The sequence below is a fragment of the Rhinolophus hipposideros genome (genome assembly GCF_964194185.1).
Source record: "Rhinolophus hipposideros genome assembly, chromosome: 2".
Lineage (NCBI taxonomy): Eukaryota > Metazoa > Chordata > Mammalia > Chiroptera > Rhinolophidae > Rhinolophus > Rhinolophus hipposideros.
Genome location: NC_138048.1, coordinates 85,639,025 through 85,653,311, shown reverse-complemented (window position 1 = coordinate 85,653,311; position 14,287 = coordinate 85,639,025). Strand labels below are relative to the sequence as shown.

Here is a 14,287-nt window from a genome sequence, read left to right as displayed (position 1 = left end):
AGTTTAGAATTGGTTGTTTTTGAAATTGCTGAAATTTGCAGAAGCAGGTTTGATATTTTATTTGAATATGAATAGACTCAGTCCTGACAAAGTGTCATGAAGCCGTTGACTGGGTTTTGGCACATATTGGTGTGTTTTCTGGCCTACACTCTAAGAACTGTGCACATTAACTCTCATACCGTTGGAAAGAAAGGCAAACGGTCCAGCAAAGTCAGCTTTAAGTTTTTTCTCTTGCTGTTTTAAAACAAAGGGCTTGGATGAGTAGGCCAGTTACCATCTGTGGAGGGGAATCATTGATTATTTTCTCTGTGTCCTTTTTAAAGGAAATAAAAATTCAGTGCTTTCTCAGAGTATAAATGATTTCACTCTTCTAGGAAGTTAAAATGTAGTTTTCTTTTAAGCTCCTATGGAAACTTGAAAATCTAAAATAAGTATTGAGGACAAGCTAATACTACAATTTATTTTAAAATGACTTTTTATGTATATGTATATATATAAAACCAAAGCCGCCTACTGTCGTGATTGTTTTATATCTTAGTGTCAGGATTTTCTTTGAAAATAACTGAGGAATAAATGTGAGAAAAGAGTAGCCCATATTTACTATTGCCTTGTATATAATTTCTGTTGTCGCATTCACTGTCAGCCTTGGATTATGATTGAATCCGTCCAGCAAGCTGATAAGGAGCAATGATGTACTTAATTCTAAAGAGCTTATTGAAAATTAAATTTTCCTTGCATTACTGTTCCAGAAGTCAACATTAGAAATTACTGTTGATTTTTACCTTCATCTCCCTTTTTTGGAAAGTGCTTTGGTCTTCGTGTGATAGTTATTTCTAATAGATTTTCCTGCCACTATGAAATTGTGCGGGAAATGGGCTCTAGGGCAGTTCTCAAATTTTACTGTTCATTTAAATCAGCTGGAGATCTTGATAACATGCAGGTTCAGATTGAGGGAGGTGGGTGGTGAGATTTGCATTTCTAAGAAGCTCCTGGGTGATACCAGTGCTCCTGGTTCATGGACCACATTCTGAGCAGCAATACTTTGGGTGGAAACCTGGCACAATTACAAATACCTGATTTTGATATTCTGTTAAAATTGGATGCAACCTAGGGTTGCCAGATAAAATACAAGATGCCTGAGTTGTTCCATGCAATAGTTGGCACATACTTGTACTAAAAAAATTATTCATTGTTATCTGAAATTTAATTTTAACTGAACTGAATTGGACTCAATATCTGCAGACACACACACACACACACACACACACACAATCTGGCAACCTTAAATTGCAATCTAAATAATTTTTGAAGATACTTAAATGCTGTGTATATTATTAGATTTAAAATACGATTATTTTTATTTTGACAGAAAAGACACAGAATTAGGTTTATTTCAGACTTGATGCTTGAGCACTTACCTACATGTTTTACTCATATGCTTTCCAATACAATAAAATATGTAAGCGTCAACCTCTCCCCTCAATAATTAGGTAGTTCTTGAAAAATAGTGAAATCTGTATATTCTGAAATATACCTGAAAGCCCAGGAATGCACTGGATTATCAATGTTTTAAACTGACCACTTGACGTTATAAGGTATCAACATGATAGATTTAAATTTAGACATTTCTGATAGTTTTTTTCTTGTATCTTTTTGAGTTAGTACGGGTACGGTTGATATTTTCAAACCCTGAATAATCGCATCACGTGAGGATAATCTGTTGTCAATTAAAGCATATGGAAGAAAGTATAAATGCTGTTCTTTGTTTTTTTCAGATTCTTTACAGAGTTGGAAGCCAGGCATCAGAATAACATCCTCATAGATGACATAAGTGACATTGTGGAAAAACATACAACATCAACATTTGACCCGTATGTGAAATACTGCACAAATGAAGTTTATCAACAACGAACACTACAAAAATTGTTGTAAGCTATATTGAATGTTACAGCTTTAATTGTCTCACCTTGTTGTAATTGATTCGATCACATTGATTGAAATTAAGTGATCTCCTGTATCATATTTAGAAATACTTCCTATTTGCCAGCAAGAAATGTTTAAGAGGATTGCTTTCAGGGTGAAGGTCTTTGAGTAGGAAAAAATCTAGTCTGTGGAGAATTTTCTCTCTCAAGCAATTAATGAAATTATAGTTTGTTGTTGTGTGCCTTGCCTTTTTTTTTTTTTTTTTTTTTTTTAATAAATTGTTGTGTTGCTGTGATCTTCATTTTACCTTCCCAGTTTGCTAAACCTTTAACTGGCCATTAAGTAGTTTGCCTGAGGCCCAGAGAGTTTTTGAGTAGGTTGAGTTAGTGCCTAGGATCCAGAGTTTTCTCTAGTATCCTAAGCTTCCTTCACTGAAATGACAAAAGCTGTTTATAGGAATAGCTGATTTTCCCCTTTGGGTAGTCTGAGAAGGGAAGGTCTGAAGAAAAACAAACAAAAAGTATTTAAAGACTTTAATTATAAAACAAAGAAAGAGTTAAGCTTTACATTTCTCCTCCACACCTTTTCCCTTTGTCCAGCTAGGCTACTCAGAGCCATCTGTCTTTAAAAGAATCAACAATTATTCAGAAATCTCTATATTGTTTTATTTTGGAGGGACTTGTTTATTACAAGTAGCTGTTTGTTTTACAGTGCAGTTGTGCATTGCTGTGAACTTCGTTTGGGGATTTACTGGGGCTGTTATCATTCTCATTCCCTCTTATTAGTTGTGGCATTTGTGACCTTAGCTTAGAACTCTGGGCAGCATCCCTGCAATGGGTGAGCCCCATGATGAGGTGGGGGCTGATGATGCTCACCTTATGGCTGCTTGGAGAAGGTGAGAAGGGCTGATTATGCCCTTCCCCCTCCACATCCTCACGAAGCTCTTGTGCAGGGTGGGAAAGTCACAGCTGCCAACCCCCAAATGAGGTTTCTGGTACACAGCAGGGTTTGTTAGCACTACTGACATTGTGGGCTGGAGAACTCGATCTTGTGGGGCCAACGTGCACATCGTAGAGTGTTAACAGCAGCCCTGGCCAGTAGGTGCTGGGACATCCCCTCACTCCAGTTGTGTTCACCAGAAATGCCTACAATGGCGCCATGTCCCTTGGGGTGGGGGGAGGGAAATCATACCCCTCACTTTCCCTAGCCCCCCTACTGCTGCTGGGAACTGCTGATGTAAAGGTTGCTCTGTAACTTAGAAAACACCAAGTTACATGTTCAAAAACAAAGCCTTAAATTAGAGCGAAATTTCATATTCTTTTCTTTTTTCTTTTTTTTTTTTTTGTAGGATTTAAAAAAATGGGAACAGGAGCTGCTGTATATTATGTAACTGAAAACAATAAAGGTTTTGTTTAAATTCGCTTAATGATACCATCATTTGAGCTTTCACCTGGGAATTAGTAGTGGTGTTTTCAGGAGCTTTGTAGCAGTTGATGTGAATTTACACCTAGAGCAATGACATCCAACCTTACCTGCATTTTGAAAACTCCTGGGAACCTGAAAACAAGCAAACAAAGCCCAGGGTCCATTGCCGACTATTCAATCAGAATCTTTGGAGGTGGGGCTGGCTGATACCTAAGTGATTTAAAGATGCAACTGGTTTAGAGTTTGATTTTTTTTTTTTAAACTTCCTAAAAATCTTTTCAAAACTAGCAAAGAAGAAAAATTAAAACTCATTTTAAGACAGTGAACTTAAATCATGTTTGTGTAATTTCTTTTAATTTAATTACTCTTTTAGATATTTCCTAATTTATTTTTAGCAGATTTGAACCAAATCACCTAATTTTCAAAATATATGTATTTTTTGAAAAAGTCACAATTGCCACTACTAGCCTGCTTCTTGGCCTCCCCCTGCCCTCCAATGTGGGATTACAGTATCCCGGAGGACCATCCCTTCCCCATGTCCTCCATGCAAGTCACAGTGGAGCTCCTCAGTGCTCCTCTTGGGGTGAGGTGAAGTGAGAAAGTCAGAGAGACCTTGGTTTGACTTGTGTCTTCATCAAACACCAGGTTATTATCTGGCAAATCAGTAACCTTTCTGGGTCTCCATTCTAATTGGAATCCCCTCTTGGCCTCCCTTAAAAGTTGTATGGATAGTTCCACATAAAATCATATATGTTGGTGTATCTTGCTAAAGTCTGTAAAAATGTGACAGTATTATTGCTGTTCTTGTGTCACTGGGAGAGAAGAAATACTCTGGACGACATGGTAAGGTTTTCTGTCTTAGAAGCTTTGAGCAAATCTAAAAGCTTCCTACTTAGTAAAGCCGGTCTGACATTTCTTGCTTAGATTATTGTCTAGGGCTACAGAAGTGGCCTAAACCAAATCACTTGTTATCTTTTTAATGGAATGTTCATAGATTATGAGATATGAGGTCTAGCTTGTATACTAATTTGTGATTGATATGTTCACCATTATGATACCATTTCCTCTTCATTTGTTTGCTTTCCACTTCTACAAATATCTAGCTCATACAGTTCCATCTTATGGTTCATATCATCATCTTAAACTTATATCTTATAGTCAGTCTTGATTATAAAAGGCAGACAAGCCATCTATGTCTGCCTGTGTAATTATGTATTCATGTTGTTCTGCATATTTAAAAATCATTGATAATATATGAATTTATCACAATATTTTGTTATAGCATTTTTACTTGCTTTTTAAGTTGAGGAGGGAGTTTTTTGAAGTTTCTTCTTTCTTTCTTTTTTTCCCCCCCCGCAGAGCGACCAATCCATCTTTTAAGGAAGTATTGACACGAATCGAGTCCCACGAAGACTGCAGGAACTTACCCATGATCTCTTTTCTCATTCTCCCCATGCAGAGGGTAACCCGCCTTCCCCTGCTGATGGACGTAAGTCATGATCTGGTGGCTCTTTCCTCTCTAGATAAATGCACCGCCATAAATCTGATTAAGAAAATTATTCTTATCTCACTCAAATTGATGCATAACCCCTCCACAAAATCCTCTAATGAAGAGAGACGGTGTTATTCGATTGGAAAGCCTCCCTTGTGTCTGTCTTCGGGAATTATCTTCAATTTAGGTTTGTGTGGTCACTGTAAAGAATTCAGATCACATCACTCACTTGCCATTTTTTGAAATGGAAAGAATATTGACTTCTTGAAGTCAGGAGTCCTGGATTTCGGTTCCAGCTGAGCCACTAGGCTCGTGACCGTGGGCGAGTCACTTAATCTCTTTGGGCCTCAGTTTCCTCAGGTTGATCACTAAGATCCCTTCCCTGTAATGTTCCACGATGCTTCCCTTTCACATGAGGGAAACTGAATGAGGATGGGACTGTCTTCAGCATCACAAGGCACACTTACTTACCTCTATGTGAAATTGTGCGAAGCGGATGAGAAAAGTCCAGCATCTTCTCTTCACATAAATATTGGGAAACTTGCAGAATTTTGAAAATTTAGCTCTCTCATTTTGTGTATGTGTGGGTGAGTTAAAAGGGTCTGTGTGTGTGTGTGTGTGTATTTGTGTGTGAGAGAGAGAGCGTGTGTGTTTTATTTATTAAAGTTTATTGGGGTGACGATGGTTAGTAAAGTTACATAGGTTTCAGGTGTACAATTCTGTGATACATCATCTATATATCACATTGTGTGTTCACCACCCAGAGTCTGTTCTCGTTCCATCACCGTATATTTGACCCCCTTTACCCTCATCTCCCACCCCCACCCCCTCCCCCTCTGGTAACCACTGATATGTGGGATATAGAACTGAGAGCAACAACAGAGGAACAAGACAAAGAAATAAAACTCATAGACATAGACAGTCGTTTTGTTTTTGGCTTAACAAAAGTTTATTTTTACGTTCTATCTCAACTTGCTCCCTAAGTATGCCCTGACTTGCTCACTCTGCACTTTTGCTCACATTGTTCGTGGCTTCCACTTCTCAACTTTCCTTTTCCACATGATCAAAACAAGTACATCTTACAAGCTCTAGCTCTAGTGCCCCTTTTTTTCATAAAGCCTTACTCGATTCTCTGCCAACCAGGTTTATCCTCCTTCCCATCTGAACACGCACAGCGCTCTGAGAGAAGGGACTCTGACATGTAAACTTGGTGTAGTGAAATCCTTTCGTGGCTCTGGAATAAGACAGATGTGGGTACAAATCCTGGCTTAGCCACATACTGCATGATCTCAGGCAAATTGCTTAGCTTCATCTGAAATCTAAGTGTAATATGTACTTGCAGGGTTGGCATGAAAACGAATGAAATAGTAAATGTTAAGCTTGACAATAATAGACAATGTTTCTTGACTAAATTCATAAATCTAGCCTACAGGCTTGTGCTGAGTTATATTAATATTGTGAAATTTTCCTAAGATACCTTTAAGGAACAGTTACTGTGCTTTCTTCTGTAAGATTTTATCAGAAGTTGTTTGAAAAAAGGTTTATTTCATGTGACTTCTAAGATTTTTATAAAAATATGAAACTTTGATTTATATAGGGTAATATTATTTCAAATTTTACTATATTTTAACAAGAAATGGGTGCTTTCTAAATGTAACATTTTTTGTAATGTTATGAATTTTTTAGGATTCTTCTTTTTCTCCTTCTGAAAACACTTTAACCATGTTCTTTAGATTCTGTATATGCTGTGATCTCTCAGCCGTTGGTAGTCTCTCGCTGTTTAATTTTGGTAAAATTGCTTGAATAGATTGGGACTCAAAATCTAACATACGCTGTTGGAGGTTTATGCCATGATTGCCCAGTGGGCTTTACATTTTTGTGGGTCAGAGACCCTTTTGAGATTTTGAGTAAAGCTGTAGTCATTCTCCCTAGAAAATTCAGTATGCACAAAATTTTACATAAAATTGATGTGTACGAAGACACTATGCATTCAGCGTGCCTGCTCTCTGAGACATGAACCAGTAATGTTCAAACTGTTTTCATACTCATTAGTGAGTTGTGAAGTTGCTTTTTTGAATCATGAGCAATGTTTTAAAAAATGAAGTGGAATAGAACATGCAGTATATGATGTGTACATGCTTCATAATGTGGTTAAATATTTCATTAAAAAATGGTTTCATTTTTGTGTGTGCATGTATTGGTTACAGTCTAAACATATTTCTATCAGGGTTGTAGTAAAAAAAAAATTGAGAACCATTAATATAAACCCACAGGTGGCACACTGTGTGCTTCTCACATATCACATAGAACAATCCTACAACTGTCAGATTTATAGGCCTGGTGCTCATCTGCTTGTCAGGTGCCAGTGGTTTGCTAGGTCCCAATACCCTGCCGCTTATGCTTGATGCCTGTTGCCTTAATCTGTGTGCCCAGTGTGAGAATCTGGCCACCTAGACAGAATCTAAATGTACTTAAAACAGTGTCTTCCATTTGACTTCATTTAGAGATTTAGTTAAACTTGTTAATTGAGGTGAACATTTTAAACAATTAAAATGGTCCCTATGACTTGAAATGAGTAGTTTCAAAAGTTACATGTAATTCAGTTGACCTTGAATGGACGCTCTTTGAGCTCAATTTTATCATCACAAAAAATCGCAGTATAACTATATCAAGAGCAAATCGAGCAGCCTTTTTTTCTTGATCTTTGCATTCAGTTGCATCGTTTACAAATATTGTTAGTTACCTTTAATAATAATGATGGTAAAGTAATTTTATCATTTATCGAGGACCTGGTATATGCCAGGCACTCATGGAGAACTTTATATCTATTGCCATTTAATCCTTGCAACAACCTTGTGATGTAGCTAGCATTGGCCTCATTTTGCAGGGGAGAAACTGAAGCTTATCGAGACCGAGTACATGATTTGCCCAAGGTCAAACAGCTAGTTAAGGGACAGAACTCAGACGTGAAACCAGGTTCATCCACCTCTGAAATCTATCTTCTTACTTAGCCATTCCTTGGATTTCCTTGGATCCTGTGTGTTTAAAGACTATTTTGTAATTTTGTAACTGGATTTTAATGTCATTGTCATACTCATCCATCATATTTTGTTCAGCATTGTTCAGTTTGCTCTGTATAAGACGACATGTCTTGACGTTGGTTTTATTTCACTTACTAAAACAAATCAATTGATTTTGTTCCTCTTTTACTTCATTGCAGACTATCTGTCAAAAAACACCTAAGGACTCTCCCAAGTATGAAGTCTGCAAAAGGGCCTTAAAGGAAGTAAGCAAGGTAACTCTTGAGTAATGTATCAGCCAATAAATCATTCAAATTCCTCAGAAGAGAATGTGTCTGGGTTTGATGCTGAAAACTGGTAAATGCTCGTAGCCATGTGCACAGCATTCTTTAAGTAGCTGAAAGACAAAATCGTGTTTGCTGTACTCAAATGAAATGTGTGTCTTTACTGTTTCAGACAATCTTGCATTGAGAGCCTAGATATTTTCTGGCGGTGTCTGAAAAGCTGTCCATTCATTCTCTCATTAAATAAATATTTATTGAGTATTGATTACTGTGTCAGACATAATGCTAGCCCTTGAAAAACGGTGATGAACAAGACAGTTGTCGTTACTCCCCTTGTGGAATTTGCCTGTAGAGGGGAAGGCAGACAGTAAATAGAAAGTACAATAAAGGATGGTGAGTGATGTGATCGGGGAAAACATAGTAGTGTGTACGCTGAACCTAAAGCAAGAGTAGCTGTAAGCCAGGGATTAAGGGACAGAGAGTATCTCAGTTATACATAGAGATCCAAAGGCAAGAAAATGTTGGAGAATTTGAATAACTGGAATGTTCTTCATTTGACTATGGAGCCTAGTCTAGGAGAGAGTACTGGGGGGCTATGTTAGAGAATTGGGGACCTTATCCTAAGATTACTCAAAAGCTACAGATTCACGTCCTGTGAAGGTGATAATGGGGATGGGACCAGTTGTGAGGCTTGTGTAGTTGATTAGGGTAGGGATGACAGTGATGTGATAGGAAGATGGTGAGAAGCAAACCTATAATATTGGGGAGGTAGGCATGGAAATTGATTGGGTGAGCATATTGGGGTCAGAAGTCAAGGAATATAGTCTCTGGCTTAGGCAACTAGGTAGATGCTGTTACTTATCTTTATAATAGAAACAGGGAGAAGCTGATGAGTTCCACTTTGGATATGTTGTAATTGAGATTCCTATGGAATCTCCAAGTTGGCTGAATAAATAGGTCAGGAGCTCAGAGGAGAGACTGGAATTGGAGACATGCATTTGGGAATCATCAGCATGTGGGTGGTTTTTGAAGATGATTTTGGGAGAGTAGCTGAGATTACCCAGAAACAGTGTGTAGAAGACAAATAGTGAGTCTGAGATACAGCCATGAAGAACACCAACGTTCGTCTTGTTCAGGGAGAAGGAACCAGCAGAGGAGACTTAACAAACTAAAGAAATCCGACCAAAGAGGGAAGAAAACCATAAGGTTCCTGGCAAGTAGCAAATGATTTGGTGAAAGGAAGATGAGACCTGTTGAGTGCTCTTGAAAGATAGCATGAAATAATGAGTAAAGCATTCATGGGATTTCTCATCCGGTAGGTCGTGCCCCGTCAGTGGTGGGCGCGGAAGCCAGATTGGAGTGGGTTGAGGAATGAGTGGGAGGTGTGAATATGTAGCCAGCCAGTGTAGCTAGCTGTTTCAACAAGGGGGCTGTGAGTGGAAAGAGAAAGAAAGCTATCACTGAAAGAGAAATGGAGGGTCTTTTTCCATTTAAAGATTAGAAAAATGTGGATATGTTTAAATGCTGATAGGACTATCGAGCTGACAGAAAGCAATAGAAAGTTTAGGAGTCAATGAGTATAATGTATGAGCTGGGCACAGGAGAGCAAAGATCATGATAGCATCAGAAGCTTCGTAATCATAGTAAAGCTATGCACCACTTTGAATTGAGCAAGTCTTTACCATATTACTACAAAGTAATTTAATCAACTTTGAATTGACTCAATTTTACTTATGCTCACCTTTGCCAGTAATTACAAAATCATATTTTTTATGAGCTAGTTATTTATGACATGTATGTTTATGTTAAAAATAATTTTATATGTGTCTCAGTTCATTTGGGCCACCATGACAAAATACCACAGACTGGGTACCTTATAAATATCAGGAATTTGTTTCCCACAGTTCTGGAGGTTGAGCAGTCCAAGGTCAAGGTGCTGGCATGGTCTGATGAGCACCGTCTTCCAGGTTGCATACTTCTTGTTGTAGCCTCACATGGTGGAGGGGGCTGGGAGTTCCCTGGACTCCCTTTTATGAAGCACTGATCCCATTCATGAAGGCTTAACCCTCAGACTTCTAAGCACCTCCCCCAAAGGGCCCACTTCCTGGTACCATCATCTTTGGGGTTAAGATTTCAATACAAACATTCAAACCATAGCAATCTGAAATTCACCTCTTGCCCCTTCAGTGGTCTGCACATCCATTGGGGAAACACAAAGTGAAGAAACTTTGCCTGATACGTGCGAGGTTACCTGAAGTCCTACCGCCAGTGGATCTCTCCTCTGGGACCCCAAACCTTGTGCTACCTTCCTAGAGGACTGGGGAAGGGGAGGGTCTTTAGGACAAGCTACTAGAATGTTCTAGTCTTGGACATGCAAGAGATTTTTCAAATTTTGTTTGATTGTTACTGAGAAGTTGAAAAAGAATTCACACAGATGAGAGAAAAGAGGAAGATGGCAATGATTAGTTGTTGAATTAGACTGAATGATATTAATTTTTTTTAAAGAATTTCACATTGCAGTTACAATAGACGACCATGTTCCTTCAGGCAACTCTTGTTCACTTGATTCAACAATTGTACTTTAGGAGAAAGGCTGGCAAAATGTCATAGATCAGTAAGTTGCCTTACTTTGATATAAATTATAAGTATAAAAAAGCCTCTCTGTGAAGAAATGCTGTTCCATGACTTGTTTACTCTGTAGGGCAGCATTTCTTTCTCTCTTTCAAGCATGAGTCATGAATCTCAGAATTATTTCCCTAGTTTCCTAGTGTTACATGGAAACTGAAGTCACTAGCATGTGCAGCTCAGGAATTCATCTTTTTTATTTGTGAAAGTTACTGATGGGGTTTTGTAGATTCTGGGAAAACAGTATCAGCATTTTCAACAGAAAGATTGTGCATATAGAGCATTTACAGTTCACAATTAAAATGCAGAATTTCACTTGTTTGTTTTATCTGAAATGAAAGAAATTGGGAGTTCCCAATATTTATTTTAGAGAGTTTTTGCAACCAGACTCCACCTAAGGCCCTTGGGCAAGTCTCTCTAGATAGTCCTTGCTTTTCTTTTCTTTTCTTTTTTTTTTTTTGGGGGGGGGAGGAAGCAATCCCTCTTTGATAATTAAAATACTAATGAAATTTATTTGTAGTGTGAATAATACTTCAGTAAAATTGCTCATGCATGTTTCTGAAGTGACTGTGACAACTTAACTGAAATTGGGGCCTTAGGAAGCCTTCCTGCCCTAGTCAAACAACAAAAAACAAGGAAGATATTTCTGTTAAGTGAAAAAATGTGTTTACTTCCTGATTTTCTGTTCACATTGTGAGGTGGACCTGGGGGCAGGGAAATTTCTAGGGAATCTGATGGTTCAGCTTGTGCAAAGTGGTGTCTGGTGTGTAAGGAGTGGTGGTCAAGAGATGGTTTCTTACGCCAATGAAATCTTCCCTGCTGCTCTGTTCTCTTTACTCTCCTGTGGAAAGAGAACTGCTTTAACTCTTACTTCGTAAAAATCTACTTATATTTGGAGGCGGTATTAAGTTATATGCCTTTCTCCTAGTGGCAAAAAACACAAGTCTTTAATCTTGTCCTGTGACTTTTGCTTCAGCCATTTACCAAGAGCTGGTGTATATCTAGTAACACGAAAAGATCTCTAAGCTACATTATTAAGGGAGGAGCATCAAGTGGCGGAATAACACGAATAGCGTGACGGCATCTAGATAATAAAATATTTTTATGCGCATGTATGTATGTTACCGATATATAGAAACAGTCCTAGAACTGTACGCATCAGACTTTCAACCGTCACTACCTGTGGTAAAGGGGGCCGAATGTGGAAAGGAGGAATTCATAAGATTTCTATTTTTCACTCTGAGCACTGCTCTGTAAGAATGTATTGAAAGTTTACAAAGGTATATATTTTAAAGTAAACTAATAAGTGCACAGTACCCAACATTTGGCAAATTTAAGTAAGAGACAGAAAATAAAATGTATCAGTAATTTTATCAAAAATCATGACTATTGCCATTCTACTGGATAGCCTTCACGTTAGGTTTTTATCCAATACTAGTGTATAGATGTTCGTGTATACTTCATTTCATTTACTATTCTAAACGATCATGCTCAGCTGATTACTTCTAAAGATACATTTTGAGAAGTGGGTCTATTGGGACAAAAATGTAGGTGTTTTAAAAGGTCGCCCCAGGCCTTGAAGAAAGAGTGTTCCCATGCCCACAGCCACCAGAACTCTTTGTAATTGTCTATCTTACTACACACTTCCCGGCATCACATATTGTCTTAATCTTTGTGAACTTGATTGAAAAGATTTTAGTTTTGTTTTAATTGATAATTCTTCATTAGAGGGATTGAGCTTCCCCCGCCCCAAATAAATTTGGCATAAAACAAACAAAAAAATTAGTGAGTTAAATTTAATAAAACTTTGACAGATGCTGAAGGAAGGCCCAACTTTAATATACTGAGGCTAATTTTAATGAAACCACCAGACCACACATACCCAAAATAGTGCTTATCCCTTCAAAATAGTCATTAATTGGAGTCCACTGATGATACCATTGCTTAAGATATTTTGGGAACATTTTTGTTTTTAATATGCTTTCTGAAGTGGTGGCATGACTATCTTTTGCTAGTGGAGTCAATATTTGGAAGTTTAGGAACTAAGATGATAACCCAAACTTAATAATTCCATTTTTTCCCCATTCATTTTAATATGGGATAATTATAAAGGAATTGTTCTTTTTTTTTTTTTAAGTGACTTATACATGGTCTCTGGAGGCAGTTTGTTTACACAGAAACATTTACTGAGTGTCTGTTGTGTATCAGGTGCTGTATTGGGATAGGCACTGGGCTTACAAATAAGAAAATGTTGCCATCTTTGCTCTCTAATCTTTTTGGAGAAGTAATGTCCAAGATGAGTCCTGAAATAGAAGTCCAGGGGAATCCGTCTAGATCAGAAGGGGTCAGTGGGGTAGAGTGGGGTGAAGGGTGATTAGGCAGAGGGAAAAACGTGTAAAATTGTGTAGGCAGGATGGAGAGTGGCACTTGGCTTGAAATTTGGTAGGGTTCAGGCCCAAATAAGAGCAGTGAGAAGTTAGGCATCAGTAGGTAGGTGCCAGATCATGGTCATGCTAAGACTTAATTCTGAAAGCTGTGGGGAGACTTTTTAAGGATTTTAAGCCCCGGAGTTTCATGATCAGATTTGAACTTAGAAATATGGACAACATTCTTTGGAGGATACATAAGGATAGGGCAGAAGTGATAGCAGACAATCAGGAGGCTAGGAATCCAGGGAAGAAGGGGTTTGAACCTTCAGGGGGCAGGGCAAAGGGACCAACGTGGACAGCAGGACAGAAACATGAAGGAGACTTTATGACTGCTTGGAGGTGGAGGACAAAGGAGAGGGTGGTGTCTGAGGACCACGGCGTTTGACTTGGGGACGTGGGCGATGCTGGGATCTTTATTACTGAGAGAGAGAACACTGGGCCAGGAGGTAGGGGGTCGAAGGAAGTGATGCTCAGGTTTGGTCATTCTCTGAGTTTGATGTGGCTATGGGACATCCAAAAAGAGATGTGATCTAGGTAGTTGGATGTAGAGCATGGAACAAGTCTGGGAGCATAGATTTGAAAACTATGAGCATATTTCCTCCAGAGAAAGCATACAAATGCCCTGAGCAGTGGCTGCCCGATTGGACTGCACTCTGACACGTCTCAACTCTTGCAAAATATTGCAGTTTCAAGTTGCCACTAACCCCAGCGAGGGTATTTTCAGTGGCTAGCTTTGATCAGATTTAGCTGTCAGTCCCTGATCAGTGAACTCTTCAGACCAATCAGACCTAAAAATGCACTGTGACAGAAGATTGATGTAGCCTCCAAATCTAGAAATCTGTTCAGCAATTGGAAATCATTTAGGCCTCCATCAATAGAGATTGAATAAATACACTGTGAAAAGCCCATATGATCATAGCATAAATTGCATCTTATCACTCCCGTGTTGAAAGCCTACAAGTGGCTTCTCTTTGCACTTAGAATACAGTCCAGACACCTTAAGAACCTGCATGCTCTGACCCTGGCCTGTCTCTCTAGCTTTATCTTGTGCCAGCTTCCGTGTGTCAGGGTCTTTCCCTTTCTTGGCAC

General features: G+C 38.6%; 1 protein-coding gene across 1 annotated transcript in view; it reads left to right on the top strand.

Annotated features, from left to right (window-relative positions):
• ARHGEF26 (Rho guanine nucleotide exchange factor 26) overlaps positions 1 to 14,287 on the top strand; it is a 121,077-nt gene that overhangs the window by 60,320 nt on the left and 46,470 nt on the right. The window contains exons 7-9 of the mRNA XM_081029770.1: positions 1,776 to 1,928; positions 4,708 to 4,837; positions 8,061 to 8,135. Coding sequence (XP_080885896.1) covers positions 1,776 to 1,928; positions 4,708 to 4,837; positions 8,061 to 8,135 — 358 coding nt within the window. The remainder of the gene's footprint in view (positions 1 to 1,775; positions 1,929 to 4,707; positions 4,838 to 8,060; positions 8,136 to 14,287) is intronic.